Below are 15,822 nucleotides of genomic sequence, written 5' to 3'. Positions count from 1 at the left end.
AGGGGGTCATCTGCCTGGAGAACAGGAACAGGGATCTGGGGGATGAGGCCAAAGGGTCCCCCAGGCTGGCAGGTGACAGGCAGCAGGCTGAGCTGCTGTTTCACATGCTGGTCATGGGACCGAGGTGGCCAGACCATGAAGTTGGGCAGAGGGCAGTGGGCATCCTGACTGCACTAGGGAGCAGTGGGACCCCTCAGAGCCCAGCTGCCACACTTGGAGAACACACCCCGTGCTGTGGCAGAAGTCCTTAGTGCACACCCCAGACAGGACACTGAAACCACCTTTATTAGGCCAAGAGTGGCCATGAATACGAACTGCTACTGGGACTGAGAGCATTGCATGGCGTGGCTGTCAGGCAGGAAGTGAGTGTGGCCTCCGACCCTGCAAGGGCATGGCCCTGGGACACCCGCCTGGGAGAATCAGTCCACTCAGGCTCCCCAGGTGCGTCTGCAGCCCACCTGGGGACTAAGGTGACCTATCCCCGTCTGGGTGTCCATCCAGGGAGGGGGATGGAGAAGAGAACAAACACGGTGCATGGTGTCCCCTGAGCCCCAGCACCCTCTGCCCTACCTCCAACCTGCCCTCCGCATTCTGCCTGGTCCCAAACCCTCCCAAGGAGTCCTCAGAGGAAACAGCCTCCCCAGGGAGGGTCCTGGAAGTAAGCCTGACCCCAAATGGACCGTGGGGCCAGGAAGCACGCATATAAATATATAGGCTGTGTGTATGTTACAGAAATGTATCTGCGTATGTATATATGTACATGCACACTCGCGGGCGGGAGGGCAGGCCGGCCGCCGTGCCCAGGATGGGGTTTCCCAGCCGGCCCGGGGTGGCTGAGGGCTGTCACTTGAAGTCGAGAGTCCAGGTGTTAGGGATGTAGAGGGACTGGGTCTGGCGGGCACGGCGAGGGGTGGTGTTGAGAGCGTCCACACTCTTGCGGCTGGAGCACACCACGTCCCCCACGAATCTCAAGCAGTCGCTGCAGACGTCCTTCAGGATGCAGCCCTGGGCGTAGATATGCGGGAACTCCATCTCCACTCTAGACCCCTGGAGCCCCTGCAAGGACCTGGGGTGAGAGAGGACAGTCAGCGAGGTCCCTGTCCCCGCATCAGCTGAGTCCTGGGCTCTGATTGCCACTTCTGGTTCCCATGTCACGACTCAGCCCCCAGGCTCTCCCAGCTATCTGCGGCTCAAAACAACCGTATGGGATCTCTGTTTCCTGGGGGTGTCCCAGCCAACGAGGCAACTCCCACCCCAACTCCTGCCAACGCCCCACCCTGGCTCCTGCGTACTGGCAGTGCCTGACCACCATACAATGCCAGCAAAGAGCAAAGGCACGCACTGGAAGACGTCTCTTCTCTGTGTTGGCGTGGTTTTGGCAGTTGACGCCCTCGGAGGACTCTCAAAGCCCAGCGTGTAGACGGGGATGTGTGCAAACTTCTTAGAAGGCGTCTTCATCTACAATGGGGAGACGTGGACAAGTCACCCCCACAGAGACAGTCCAGACATACGCGCCCCTGTGGACCAGCTGCCAGCTCTGGGCCTGTGCGGTAGCAGAGCAGGCCTCAAGGTCACCATTTGCCCTCCGCAGGCTCTCTGGGCGTCTGAAGGCTCGTGCCGCCTTCCACACACACACCCACGTCTGCTCACCTACACAGGCACCTCTTAGAGTAGGTACTGTGCCTTCTTAGAGCACACAGGACCTGGCATCAAGCCTGTGTGCAATCAACAGGCTGAGGAGAGGCAGTCTGTCCACTGCCAAGGGGCAGGATATAGAGTAAGGGTGAGTGAAAATCCCTCTTCACCAGATTCTTGTTTCTGAGCGGAGGTGTAACGGGGTGACACACTTCTAAATGTCATCCATTTACCTCAGTGCACACGTGTGTACACAGACACCCTGAACTGCTATAAAGAAACTCCAAAAATACTCAAGGAAGTTGTAGTGTCAGAAGGTAGGACTATTAGAGGAGAACTGAAGAGTTTCTTGCCACTGTCCTACTAATGAGGAATGTTTTTTAAAAAGGGGTGTGGGCCAAACTACAAGGGTCATTAAAAACTGCATCGTCTCAGAACCTGTAGGAATGGATTCTGCCTGGAGGGAGGAGATGAAAGGTGGCTAGTGAGGGTGGGATCATCTGACGGAGATGGCAGAGGCCCGTCCCACCCTGCCCCCACCACTCCTGGATAAGCCACGCCAGGCAGCACGACACCTGACACTCCTGGGGGCCTTGCTCAGACCCCAGAAGATCCTCACCTTTGTGCAACAGGAAATGCAGACCGCTCTGGAAGGGAAAGAGGAAAGGCAGCGTCAGCTCTGAAGAGGCCACGAAGACACAGCCGCTCCTGGCCCCCAAGTCCACCCTGGCACACCTGCCCGGCCAGCCGGTCCCTGTCTTCTGCTTGGGCCCCGCTTGCTTCAGTGTTTTACTTCCATTTTACTTCCCAATCTTGATTTTCTTTTTACTTAGCTCTACATCCAAAATGCTTCTGCCCCCTTCGCTCTTTTTCAGAGTAGCTCACCCTCCACACTTGTGTGTGTGACATTTCTCACCACAGAAGCACCATCTGAGCCACAGGGGCCTCAATCGAGATGCTCAGTTTTAAGCAGTGATTAAGTTTTTTTCATTCCCCACACTGGACTTCAAAAGTAAATACCTTCTTGTAAAAAATCTGAATATTAGAATTGTAACATAGACCAAGGATTCCTTTCCTCTAAAGCCCTGTCCTCAGAGCTGACCCCTGCTAGCAATAGTCTTCATCCTCATTACATCCTCATATGTAATAACAAAAATACACGTTTGAGATAAAAATACGCACGAGGGGCTCTTCTCCACATTAGTACAAATTGTCCAAGTTCATTTTGTAAAACAAGGCGCCATGTTCTCTTGCATGGATGTCCCATAATTAATTTGCCATCAACAAATCTCTGGGTTACTTTTATTTCATTGCGGTCAGGGAACCTACTTTGTATGACTCAAGTCCTTTTACATTTTTGAGACTTGTTTTATGACCCAGAATGTGGTGTATTTTGGGGAACGTTCCATGTGCACTTGAGAATGTATTCTGCTGCTGTTGGATGGAGTGCTGGGCAAATGTCAGATCAGAATGGTTGACAGTGTGGTTCAAATCATCTATGTCCTTAGTTTTTTTCTGTTTACAAGTTTTATCAATTGTTGAGAAGGATATGAAAATCTCTAATCATAATTGAGGATTTATCCATTTTTCCTTGCAGGCCTATCAGTTTCTGCTCCATGTATTCTGAATCTCTGTTGTTAGGTGTGTAATATTTAGGTTTGTTATTTCCTCCCTTCATCATTATGAAATGAACTCCTTTATCATTGCTAATATCCTTTACAAGCTACTTTGTATGATATTAATATATGGACTCTAGCTTTCTTAAGACTAGTGTTGGCATGGTATATCTTTATCCTCCTTTCGACTAATTGGTGTCTTTAAAGTATGTGTCTTGAAAAAAACATAAAATATATGAATAATCAAATGGCAATAGCTACATATCTATCAACAATTACTTTAAATGTAAATGGATTAAATGCCCCAATCAAAAGAGAAGGTGGCCGGGCATTCGGATGGCTCAGTTGGTTAGAGTGCGAGCTCTGAACAACAGGGTTGCTGGTTCAATTCCCACATGGGCCAGTGAGCTGCGTCCTCCACAACTAGATTGAAGACAACCAGCTGCCACTGAGCTTCCGGAGGGGTGGCCGATGGCTCAGTTGGTTAGAGTGCTAGCTTTCAACAAGCTTACTGGGCTGCGCCCCCTGCAACTAAAGATTGAAAACAGCAACTGGACTTGGAGCTGAGCTGTGCCCTCCACAACTAGATTGAAGGACAACTACTTGGAGCTGACGGGCCCTGGAGAAACACACTGTTCTCAAATATTCCCCAATTAAAAAAAAAAGAGATGATGGCTGAATGGCTAAGAAAACAAGACCCTTACATATGCTGCCGATAAGAGACTCACTTCAGCTTGAAAGACATACACAGATGGAAAGTAAAGGGATGGGAAAAAGATATTTCATGAAAATGGAAATGGGGAAAAAAAAAAAAAAGAGCTGGGGCAGCAATACTTATACCAGACAAAATAGACTAAAATAAAGGCTATACAAGGAGACAAAGGAAGACCCAGTAATCCCACTTCTGGGTATTTATGCAAAGAGACTCAAAACGCTACTATGAGGGGACATGTGCATCCATATGTTCATTGCAGCATTGTTTACAATGGCCAAGATGGGGAGGCAGCTTGGGTGTCCAGCGATAAATGAATGGATAAAGAGTAAGTGGTACATATATACAATGGAATATTGCTTGGCCATGGAGGGGAATGGGTTTTGCCATCTGTGGTTGCAAAATGAATGGATCTGGAGGGTACTGTGCTGAGTGGAGTGTCAGACAGAGAAAAGACAGATGTGATTTATATGTGAAATATAAAGAACAAAACAAACAAAACAGAAGCAGACTTATACATACAGAGAACATTTTGATGGTTTCCTGATGGGAGGAGGGTTGGGCGTGTGGGTGAAAAGGGGGAAAGGATTAATAAGTACAAATTGGTTGCTACACAGTAGTCATGGGGATGTAGGGTACAGCATAAGGAATATAGTCAATAATATTGTAATAACTATGTGTGGTGTCAGATGGGTACTAGATTTATTGGGGTAATAGATGGGGGGTTAGGGGGCAGGGTGGTAAAGGGGAAGGGATTAAGAAGTACAAATTGGTATTACAAAATAATCGTGGGGATGTAAAGCATAGGGAATATAGTCAATAATATATGGTAATAACTATATATAGTGCCAGGTGGCTAGTAGACTAGTCAGGGGGGTCACTTCTTAAATTATACAAATGTCTAACCACTATGCTGTACACCTGAAATTAATATAAAATAATACTGAATGTCAACTGTAATTAAAAAATTAAAAAGGGGAGGAAAGGTGAAGGGGAATAAGAAGTCCAAATTTCCAGGCATAAAACAAACAAGTCATGGTGATGTAATGTACAGCATAGGGAATATAGTCAATAATATTGTGATAGTGTGGTACGGTGTCAGATGGTTGCTGAACAACTGGTGTACCTCTTAAATTCATATAATATTACGTGTTAGCTATATTTTAATAAAAATCTTTAGAAAAATGAAGTACATGTCTTGTAGGCAAAAGATCATCTTGCTTTCTTTGATCAATCTGGGAAACTCTGCCTTTCAATTAGGTTGTTTAGACCATTTATAATTAATGTGATCATTGACATAGTGGGGTTTAAGTCTATCATCTCGCTCTTTGTTTTCTTTTTTCTCAATTTGTTCTTGGTACCCTTTTCTGCCTTGTGTATTGAGTATTTTTTATGATTCTATTTTATCTTTGTTGTCATAAGCTATTCCTCTATTTTGTTATTTTAGTGGTTGCTTTTGGGCTTATAGTATATGTCTTTAGCTTATCACCTTCAAGTAATATTTCACCACTCCATGTGGAATATAAGAAACTTACAATTGCATACTTCTGATTTCTGCCCTCCCTGGTGCTATGATACTTTTTACTTATAGATTTAAGCCCCACAGTACAGTGCTATTAATTTTTTTGCATGCCTGGTAATCTTTGGATGCCAGACACTGAATTTTACCTTGTTGGGTGCTGGATATTGGTTTACCTTTTAAAGTGCTGTAAGACAATAAGCATACATTTATCTAAGTAGTTGCTACTTCCATTGCTCTTTATCCTTTGTGTGGATTCAGATTTCCATCTGGTATCATTTTCCTTCTACATGAAGGACCTCGCTTGACTGTTTTTCTAGTGTGGGTCTGCTGGTGAAGAATTCTTTTGGCTTTTCTATTTCTGGAAATGTCTTTTGCCTTGGTTTTTGAAACACATTCTTGCTGGATACAGAATTCTAGATTGACAGTATTTTTCTTCTTTCAGTACTTGAAAGGTGTTGTTCCAGTGTCATCTTGCTTGTATTGTTTTGACGAGAAGTCTGTAGTCATCTTTGTGTTTCCTCTACACATATCGTGTCTTTGTTTGCTGGCTGAATTGAAGACTTTCTCTTTATCATTGGTTTTGATCGATTTAATTAATATGTGCCTTGGTGTGATTTTATTCATGTTTCTTGTACTTGGGATTCATTGAGTTTCTTCTGGGTTTATATTTTTCATCAAATTTGGAAAACTTTTTTAGCCATTATTTCTTCAAATATTTTTTCTGTCCCCCACTTCTCCTTTGGGGACTTTAAATACACCTACATCAGGTTTCTTGATGTTATCCCACAGCTCACTGACACCTTTGTCATTTTTTAAATTCTTTTTACTCTCAGTGTTTGAATACAGTGGTACCTCGGTTTTCGAACGTCTCTGTTGATGAACATTTCAGTTTACAAATGCCGTAAATTTTATGGATCTATGGTATCATTAGGTAGTAAAATTCATGCTAAATTTGCAGTTTTAGGGGTTGATTTTAAAGGTCTGGAACAGATTAATCCATTAATGCATTACTTTCTATGGGGAAACCGTGCCTCGGTTTTCAAATGTTTCAGAACTCGAATGGTCTTCCAGAACAGATTACGTTAGAAAACCGTTGTACCACTGTAGTTTCTATTGCTCTCTTCTGAATGTCTAACCTGCCATTAATCTCATCCAGTATAAATTTCATCCCAAACATTTAGTTTTCAAATCCAGGTTTGATTTGTGTCTTCTTTATATCTTCCATGTTTCTAACTTTCTGAACATAGGATATGCAGTTCAAAACTTTTAATGCCCTTATTTGCTTATTCTAACATCTGTGCAAGTTCTGAGTGGTTTTGAGTGATTTTTTTCTCATCGTGGGTCATGCTTTCCTGCTTCTTGACATTACTGATAAGCTTTGATTAAATGCCAGGTGTTTTACCTTGATGGGTACGGGATACTTTATATTCCTATTCTGGGATGCTTGGGAATAGTTTGGTCCTTTCAGATCTTGTTATTTTGAGATTCGTTAGGTCTGGAGCAATGCACAGCCTAGGTACTATTCCCCACTAGTGAGGCAAGACCCTCCTGTGTGTTCCACTTAGTGGCCAATAAATTACATTTCCACCATGGCTGCTGGGAGCAGACACGATTCCTAGTACTCTTCCTTTAAACCTTTAGGAGAGGGCCAGCAAACTTCTGTAAAGGGTTATATAGTAAATGTTTTAGGTGTGGCTAAATGAATAATGTATAAACAAATGGATGTGGCTGTGTCCCAATAAGACTTTATTAACAAAACATGCAGTGTGCCATATTTGGCCCATGGGCTGGAGTCTGTGAGTCTCTGCTTCAGGATGATTCTTTGCCAGCCTTCAGTAATTTCTTTGCATGTGTGTGCTGACCAGCACTCTGCTGCATACTCAAGGGGGACCTTCTGCACGTCTGAGGCTCCTCTCTGCAAGTCTGCACTGGGTGTTCTAGCTGCCTTGGTCGCCCTGAGTTCTCAGCTCTACCTCCTCCACTCAAGGAGCTGAGCAGGCTCTGACTCATGACCTAGAAATTTCAGGCTGTTGAGGTGATCATAGGGCTCACCCCGTCTTCTTCCTGTTTGTCACCTGATATCCAATGTCTCGAATACCATTGTTTCATATTTTTTCCTTTTTGTTTTCGTTCTTGTTTCTTGGTTGTTTCAGCTAGAAGGCAGCTTTTTGTTGCCTTGGCTGAAAGTGGGAGCCCATTAGCGATTTAAATTAAATTAAAAATAAACAGTTCCTTTGTGGCACCATCCATGCTGCACGATAGGACATCCCCACGATGACAGGAAGTTCTACTGGACAGTGCTGACCTACAGGTTTCTTACTTCATCTTCCCCATGTTAATTCATAGCCAAGGTACTTACAGAAGACTCACCTCTTGCAAAAGAGACAGGTGGGCGGCCAGGAGAACAGCGAGAACTTGGTTCGGCAGCAGCAGCAAATCTGTAAGAAAAGGCCTTGTCAGAGCCCAGTATTGTCCAAAATTCACTGGGTCCAGTCCCCTCCTCGCCTACCCCCCAGGCAGGGCTCCAGCCTGGTGAGGGGACAGTTCAGGGTGCGGGCCGCCTCACCTTCCCCTTCTTCAAGCTGTTGAAGAGTTCCTTGTTCTGCTGGAACTTCTCCATCTCAGCCTTCACCAGCACACGGCGCACATCCATCACTTCCTCCACAGTCAGAGCAAGGCTCTCTACGGGGTGGCTGAACTCCTAGGGGCGGGAGGGTCCAGGGCATGGTGCTCACTCTGGCCCTCAGGCATCAGGCCTTCTAGGAGACTCTCCACAAGTTCTTCTCTTCCCTGAGGACCCTGACATCTTCCTGGCCTCAGTCTGCCCAAGCCTAGCACTTTCCTAGAGCCCCCTGGTCTTCCGCTCACCCGTGCCTAGGAGCTGCACGAGCTCCCATCACTTCTCTGATGGTGTCCTGCTGCAGGCTCGGTTCCGGTGACCTGGCCCTGCCAGCCGTCTGGCCTACCCCAGCCCCAGCCACATTGCTCATGCGACCCTTCAGCTCATCCCTACGTTTGTTTACAGTGCTCCCGACTGACGAATGTGCCTCCCACCTTGCTCCCCACATGCACACACAGCCGATCAAAACCAAACAGGGTCCCCAGGGCCACCTCCCCTCCTCTTAGCATCTCCTCCCTGGCAACTGAAGGCCCTGGGGTCCTCCAGCACCTGTTTCCCTCAGTACTCGCCACTTGGGGCTCTGAGTGTGCCCACCGCAGGTGGCATGTGTCCCACTCATCATAACCGCCCACCACTTTGGACATCATGGTGAGTACAAGTTATGTCCCCCTGATCTTAGCAGAGAACTTGGCCTCTCAAAGCCTCGGCTCCTCTTCTGTCAGGTGGGGTTGTTTTCAGCTCCACTGAGATAACGTGTAAAGCCCTGAGCTCAATGCCTAGCCCCCAGACTGAAAATGTTAGCAACCAAGATGAGGCAGTGTGAGGGCACCACCAAGATGGGAGTTGGAGACTGAATTTTGTTTCAGATTTTCAGTGGATTATGGTTAGGATTTATGAATGCCTGCTACTCTGTGGTATCAGGACAGCTCTCCACTCTGACCTGAAGTACCAGGTCCTCTGGCTTCAGATTTCTATTTCCAGTAGCTAGATGCTGCTATTGATATCAAGTAATCCCCCTCTAAACCTTACAAGTGTCACAGTAATGGGAAACTTGGCCAAGAGCTCCCCTAGCGGGTACAGAGACCAGCAACCTGCTCCCAAGGTTGGGCCATGAGCGTGTGCTGGGGTGGTGGTGATGAAGCCACTGAGGTTCACTGACCTCAAAGAAAGCACTCTCAAGATCTGAGTTGAAAACCACTCTGGGACTTACCATTGTAAAGTATGTCCCCAATTTCTCAACATCCCTCCCTTCAAGAAGTGGTCCCCAGAGAATGGACTTATTGACTCACTTTTAATATACAGATTAAGGTGGAAATGACAAGGTGGCACATCTGAGACCTGGTCATAAAGACATGGTGGCTTCTGCCTGGCTGTCTCTTGGAGCATGTGCTCTGGGAGACCTGCCGCCATGTTGTGAGGACACTCACGTGGCCCTGTGGGAGGGTTCACGTGGGGAGGAACTGAGGCCTCCTGCCCACAGCCTGTGAGGAGCCATCGTGGGACATGCTCCTGCAGCCCAAGCTGAGCCTTCAGATGAGACAGTAGCCCCGGCTGACACTCCAGCTGCAACCTCTCGAGAGGCCCTGAGCCAGACCACCCAGCTGCGCCACTTCTGGCTTCCTAACCCTCAGAAACTATGTGAGATAATAAAGGGTTGTTGTTTAAAGCTGAATTTGGGGGTAATTTTTCATCTAGCAATAGATAACAAATACAGAACTCAAAGGGGAAAACATTACCTTTAGTTGGGGAATATTAACAGTTACACTACCTTGCATTTATATGACACACTTTTCAAAGCATTTTAACATCTGTTCTCATTTGAGCCTCTTGATAAAACTTGAAGGAAATGAGGATAAAAACCACACCACTGACCTCCCCACATGCCAGCAAGGTGTCCAGTGGCTATCATCCCATTTCATCAAATCATACACCAAGGCTGAGGTCCAAGTGGGGGCCTCAAAACATCAGCGAGTGTTAGCTCTTCACAATTACCAGTCACAAAGAATTTCACAGCTGATGAGCCCGAGGTGCAGGGAGGGCGAGCAGCGGCTGCGACCCCATAACATGCTCTCCTGTCACATCACAAAGACTTCCAGGCACAAGGTGCCAGGTCTCTCATCAGAGCTGGGACTAAGAACTTTAGATACAGGTTGTCCCTCCAGCAAGGTCCTTCTCTTCTGGGGGCCGCCAGTGCCCAGAAGGCCCAAAAGGTGGCAGCAAAGACCAACTTCCCAGGGGCCAGCTGGGGGCCCAGCCACACCCACTTTAGGCTCAGGATAGAGCCTTGTCCTGGGGAGGGATGCTGACAGCCACCCTGGATGGCAACACCACCCTCACTCACCAGCCACAGGTGATTGGTGTCAGGGACCGCAGAGGCCTCTAGCCTGTCCTCGGCTGTGCCCAGCTCACTGGGTCGGGAGGAGCTGAGGTCAGGCTGGGACTGGATACTCACAGAGAAGGAACCTGGAGGAAGAGTACAGAGGCCTTGTCAGGACAACTGGGCAGAATTCAGGTGTAAGAGGGTGGTACCCTGGGGATGAGGAAGATGGCCTGCCAGGCAGCAGGAGACAGTGGGGTAGTTTCATGGTGGGTGGGGGTGGGGAGGTTATCAAGCAAAGGTCAACTAGAGAGCATGTCACCCACATTAGGGGCCCATGCAGTGTGGTAGGGCCCAGGAACCCCTGAAGGAGTCTGAGCCCCATGAATGAGCCAATGTTGGGAGTCCCATGATGTAGCCACAGTGCTGGCCAAACAAAGCAGACAGCACTGGCCATGTGGGACCTCCCTGCTCTGTTGGTCCCACCCACTGCAATTCACACTGGGGGCCCAAAAGGGCGGAGAGGAAGAGTAGCAGAAGGCAGACTCGCCTCCACCATGGGGTCTCTGTGTCTTGATGAAAGTTTGGGGGGACAGTGACGTATGGAACTGGCCCTCTTCACAGTGGGAAGTCATAACTACCAAATGGGACCGTCCTGAAAGTGGCTACATGCCAAGGTGACCTTGAGGACAGAGAAGGGGGCCTGGCCATGTCTCGAGGGCTGAGAACCCCATGTCCTCTTGGCACTTCGTGGAACACAGCCCTTACGATGCAGGACTAAGTGCACAGTACAACTGAACTGTCCTCTGCTGACTGACAGGAAGCGGGAGGCTCCTGAGGAACTGAGCTAGCGAGTCAGGTTCTGGAGTGCTGTCTGCTGCAGTCCATCTACAGTGCGGACACGTTTCCACCGACAGGAAAACCACCCGCAAGCTAGAAGGCTGTCAATCAGCTTCCTATCCATCTGTCCATTCATCCATCCGTCACCCACCCTCCCACTGTCATCTGTCCACCTATCTAGCTTTCTTTATATATAATACCGGTACATTAATAGTAATTATCTCTGGGTTATAGGATCATGGGAATTTTTAAAGTTTTAAAAAAATGTTTTACAATAAATACAGATTACTAATTTTACAAAGAAGTTTTTCAGTTAAAAAAGTGCAGGGTGCCTGCCTGAGGTGATGAAGGCCACCTGGGACAGAATGTTAAACACCCTCCTTGCCAGACGAGCTCCCTGTACCTCTGGGTACTGCCTGCTCAGGAAGACACTGGGACCCAGACCAGAGGACACAGTGCCACAGGACAGCGTCGAGGGATAGGGGTGAGAGGCAGCACTTGCCCTGCTCCTGGGTGCTTGGCCTGAAGGTGTGCACACTGCTTGCGTGGGCCCAAGATGGCTCCAAGCCTCCTGGGGGCTGAGTGGCCGGCTGCAGCCCAGAAGCCACTTCATTCCGGAGCTGGACAAGGTCGTGCTCTGAGAAGGAGCGGTCTCGCTTCAGTGTCACCTCCCCACATGGAGACTCTTCCTCCTGCGGACACACCAGACCCAGCCCTACCCTAACCACTGTGCCCACCAGCACCGCCTGCCCACCCCCCACTAAAGCATAGGACACAGGATGCTGTGGGGGCCACTGAGGCCACGGGGCTGTCCTCTACCCACTGCCCAGCCTAACTGTCCTCTGGACAGTGGGAGGCAAGTGCCCCCTAAACTAAACCCTTCCCTGTGGCCTCCGCAAGGGACTGGAGAGGACAGGTCTGGTGTCAGGTGGGGCCCACTGAGATGGCCACCGTCCCTGGTCTTCCTGGCAGAGAGCAGCGAGGACAGGACGGGGAGCCACGTTGGGATATGCTGGCTTGTCGCATCAACCAGGGAGCTGCTCAGCCTCCCGGCCCCGAGATGATGGAGCACTTCCGTCTCAGCCCTTTGTATGCTATGGGAAGGGGTAGCTCTGAGCCGCCAAGATGGGGAAGGGTCCCTGAGCCCTCCATGCTTGCTCCCAGGGCAGACCCAGCCCCACAGCAGGACACCAGCTTCAAAGGAGGGCGCTGGCAGCAGCCCTGAGCAGTGAATGTCCCACACAGCTGGACGCTGCACCTGGGTTTACTCAGCGCTTTCTCACTTCCTTGTTCTCCTACCCACGTTCTCTTCTCAGGAACCTGTGGACTCTGACCTCAGACGTGGTCATCTCCTCCATCTCTGCCAAGGTGGGTGCCTTGAGCAGGACTCGGGGCCGTGGGCGTTGGGTGCTGCTCCCCGCATCGGTAGTGGACAGGTTGATGCAGGAGGTGGACTTGAGGTCCCCAGAGCAGGCGTTGAGGATGCAGGGCAGAGAGCCAAACCCTGGGGGAGGCAGGGAGGTGAGGGAGAGGGGGAGATGAGGGGAGTGAGAGGGGAGGGGAAACATGGGGTGGGGGTGACCCTGGCTCACCCCGCACGGGACGCAGCCTACGCTCTTGCTTGACCTCCTCCAGCATCCTCTCGTGAAGGGTCCTCGGCCTCTGGGGTGGTGAGCGGAGCCTTCTCTCCGAGACCTGCAAGGGGTGTGGCAGCTCACGGTAGGAGGGGCAGGGCCCTGGCCTGGGCACGCTAGGGGAACCCCGTCTGAGGCCTGAGGCTTCCGGGACACTCCGGCAGGCCCACCAGGGGCAGACAGGAGTCTGAGAGCTGCTGGGCGGGGCCCCAGTCCCAGGACAAACACTGTCACATCGCTCAGGGAAGGAGGCGGGGCAGAGCAAGCACCTGCTTCAGGGGAGGCCGGGAGCGGATGAAGTCCAGGATGAGTTCGTGGGCATCCTTCTTCACCCTGGGAGGGATGTCCCCATCCACCTGTGGGGAGGGTGGGAAGGCAGCCATAGCCTGCGTGCCCTAGGGGGAGTCTGCCATTAAGGCCTGGTCCCCGCACCCCTCCCTTTGGGCTCCAGGGCTTAGCAGGGCACTAACTTCCCATCTCGGTTCTTCATGTGGAAATGGGGTCGGTGGCACCCCCCTCAGGGCCATCACAGTGTCGAGGGAATGCGCACATTTAAAGTCCTTGGAGAAACCCAGGGCTGCGTGGCCTAAGGCTCTGGTCCTCCAAAACCCTGCATTTCCCCTCCCTGCCCTCTACACAATGTGTCCCTTACAGGAATGGGGCCATGTGTAGGGGACACATTGTGAGAGAACAGCACACCGGGCATGGCCTCGGAGCCAGGGGCGGCATGGCTGCGCACCCGGGTGGGCGCGGCCCTCACCATGACCTTGCGCAGCTTGTAGTTCCTGGCGCGAATGTCTTGCATGAGCATCTCGAAGGGTGTGAGCTGGAACTCGGTGGGCAGTGGGTTGAACTCCTGCTCCTGCACCTTCTTGAGCTTCACTCCATGGCGGAGCTCCCGCATGAGCTGGACCCAGAGTCGGGCCTGGGCCCCGAGAGGATGAGAACGGCCCTCAGCCACTGCAGGGTTCCCAGGGCCCTCCAGGCACAGATCCTCCGTGTCCCGGGGCCGGGGGGCCGCGTCTTACCCAGTCCGTGTGCCCCAGGTTGTCAAGCTCCGCCAGGGGCCGCTCTGCCTGTGGCTCGTCCTCCCGAAGCTTCTGCAGCATCTGTTAGTCCAGGAGAAGGTGGCATAATGGCAGCCAAGGCATGTGGGCATACTGCCGGTCCGTCCACCTGGGACAGTTCCTTACCACATGGGACACTCTTCCATCAGCTCAGAAGGGACAAGTGGGTATTTTGGCCAAAGCTTTGGGGCTCAGAAAGATACCTGGAGCAACTAAACCATCCGCCTTGGAACTACACGGCGCACTCAGTGTGCCATCAGGTATCCGGCAGCTTCTCCCGGACAAGGGCAGGGGTTTCAGCACAGCACCCACACAGAACCTTCTCTCACCGGGTCCACATACCCCAGGGAGGCGCTGAGCCCTTCACAGGTGGCAGAGGCAGGCCTGGCAGCCCTGTCCTCCCTAATCTGTGAAGCATTTTCCTTCAGATCCAGCTCACAGGGCGCTACGTCAGGAATGCCTGTCGTAGCCTGTTCGCCTGGGCCACACGCACCCACCCTATGAGAACACCCACGGCCGCTTTTCCACACATGATCCCCGTGGGAGTCTTACACTTATCTCTCTGCTTCTTTAATTGTTGCCTGGACTATTGGCTCCATGAGTCCAGAACCACATTTTCTGTTTTTGTTTTTCCCTCACCATGGTATTCCTGCTCATAGCACAGCGTAGCACACGCTAGGTCTCCAATGTTGGTTGAATGAATAAAGAGATGGATGGGGGTATGGATGGATGGGTGCAGGAATGGGTGGATGAATGGATGGTTGGGTGGGTGGGTGGTGGGGGGATGGATGGATGGGGGATAGCTGGGTGAGGAGATGGATCGGTGGAGGAATGAGTGTGGGGAAGGGTGGGTGGGGGAACAGATGGGTGGGCAGGGGATGGATGGATGATGGGTGGGGGGATGGGCAGGTGAGTGGGTGAGTTACTCAGCAAGTCCTGAGAAAATCACAAGCATGTATTTTATGAACAGGGGAAATTGCCACCATCGTAGTGAAGGGTATCAGGGATTGTTAGGTAACTGTTCTATGCTGAGAATTTGGGAAAAGCTTCTAGATCCTCTGTCTTCATTGTCCAGTATCTTGGCAGCAGCCAGGGCCTCTGTTATCACCAACTCCCCCACCCGGGAGAAGCATCTGCCCTTAAGCACACAGCCCCCACCCCCAACTAAGACAGAACCGGTTTCCCGGCTTTAGCCCCAAGCCACTTGCCAAACTCTAGAAAACCCTGCCAAGTCTCTGAGAAGCACAAAGTGTGTGATTCTAAAAACAGAACTGTGTGTGACCCGGTGGTTCATGAAGGGTATGTCCTGCATCCTTCCTGGACTACCTACACTTGTCCCTGAGCAGGCTGTCTCTGCCCCAAATGCCCGCCCTGCGGTGTCCCACCGAGAGACCCTCCACACCAATTCCCTGAACTTCTCCTGGGCCAACTGCCTAAAGTCTAGCGCTGTTGGCTCCTGCTAAAGAAAGAGCTGCCAGAGTCTGGATCAGGGAACAAGTGACTTCAGGGCAAGACGGATAAAAGCATTAGGACCGCCCACTAATTACAGCATTGGAAGGACATTCCCAAGATACCAAGGAGCGGTGGGCAGCCAAGAAGGGGAGGGGGGCCAAGGAATTACCCACCCTTGGGCAATGGATTGGGCTGCAGGTGAAAGCCAGAGCAGTTCTGACTTGTCCTGCACTGGGTCCCAGGCCCCACCAGGCAGGATGATCCTGAGAGCCTCCTCAGGCCCAGAGGGTCAGGGAAGTGGGCCAGATAGCTTCTTCATTAGAGGGAGAGACAGAGCCCTTGAAAAGGGTCAGAGTGGAATCAGGGACCAGTTCTGCCGGCTAAGCACCAGAGGGAGCAAATTCCTC

The 15,822-nt window shown here is 50.7% G+C and overlaps 1 protein-coding gene across 4 annotated transcripts in view; it reads right to left on the bottom strand.

The window, feature by feature from the left end:
- Positions 1–262: 262 nt before the first annotated feature.
- Positions 263–15,822, bottom strand: part of SPIRE2 (spire type actin nucleation factor 2) — a 31,209-nt gene continuing 15,649 nt past the window's right edge. Inside the window, exons 4-15 of one of the 4 annotated variants that reach the window (XM_019740483.2) lie at positions 13,925–14,005; positions 13,657–13,821; positions 13,166–13,252; positions 12,855–12,957; positions 12,597–12,766; positions 11,765–11,954; positions 10,447–10,568; positions 8,052–8,186; positions 7,856–7,923; positions 2,255–2,282; positions 1,343–1,458; positions 263–1,066 (exon numbers count right to left, since the gene is read on the bottom strand). In XM_019740483.2, coding sequence (XP_019596042.2) covers positions 844–1,066; positions 1,343–1,458; positions 2,255–2,282; positions 7,856–7,923; positions 8,052–8,186; positions 10,447–10,568; positions 11,765–11,954; positions 12,597–12,766; positions 12,855–12,957; positions 13,166–13,252; positions 13,657–13,821; positions 13,925–14,005 — 1,488 coding nt within the window. In that variant the 3' untranslated portion in view covers positions 263–843. Of the gene's footprint in view, positions 1,067–1,299; positions 1,544–2,254; positions 2,283–7,208; positions 7,499–7,855; positions 7,924–8,051; positions 8,187–10,446; positions 10,569–11,764; positions 11,955–12,596; positions 12,767–12,854; positions 12,958–13,165; positions 13,253–13,656; positions 13,822–13,924; positions 14,006–15,822 lie in introns of those variants that run through there. The other 3 variants (XR_012490251.1, XM_074314988.1, XM_019740484.2) reach the window with 3 other exon arrangements.

Source organism: Rhinolophus sinicus, linkage group LG11 (genome assembly GCF_036562045.2).
Source record: "Rhinolophus sinicus isolate RSC01 linkage group LG11, ASM3656204v1, whole genome shotgun sequence".
Lineage (NCBI taxonomy): Eukaryota > Metazoa > Chordata > Mammalia > Chiroptera > Rhinolophidae > Rhinolophus > Rhinolophus sinicus.
This window is presented reverse-complemented; position numbering and strand designations above follow the sequence as displayed.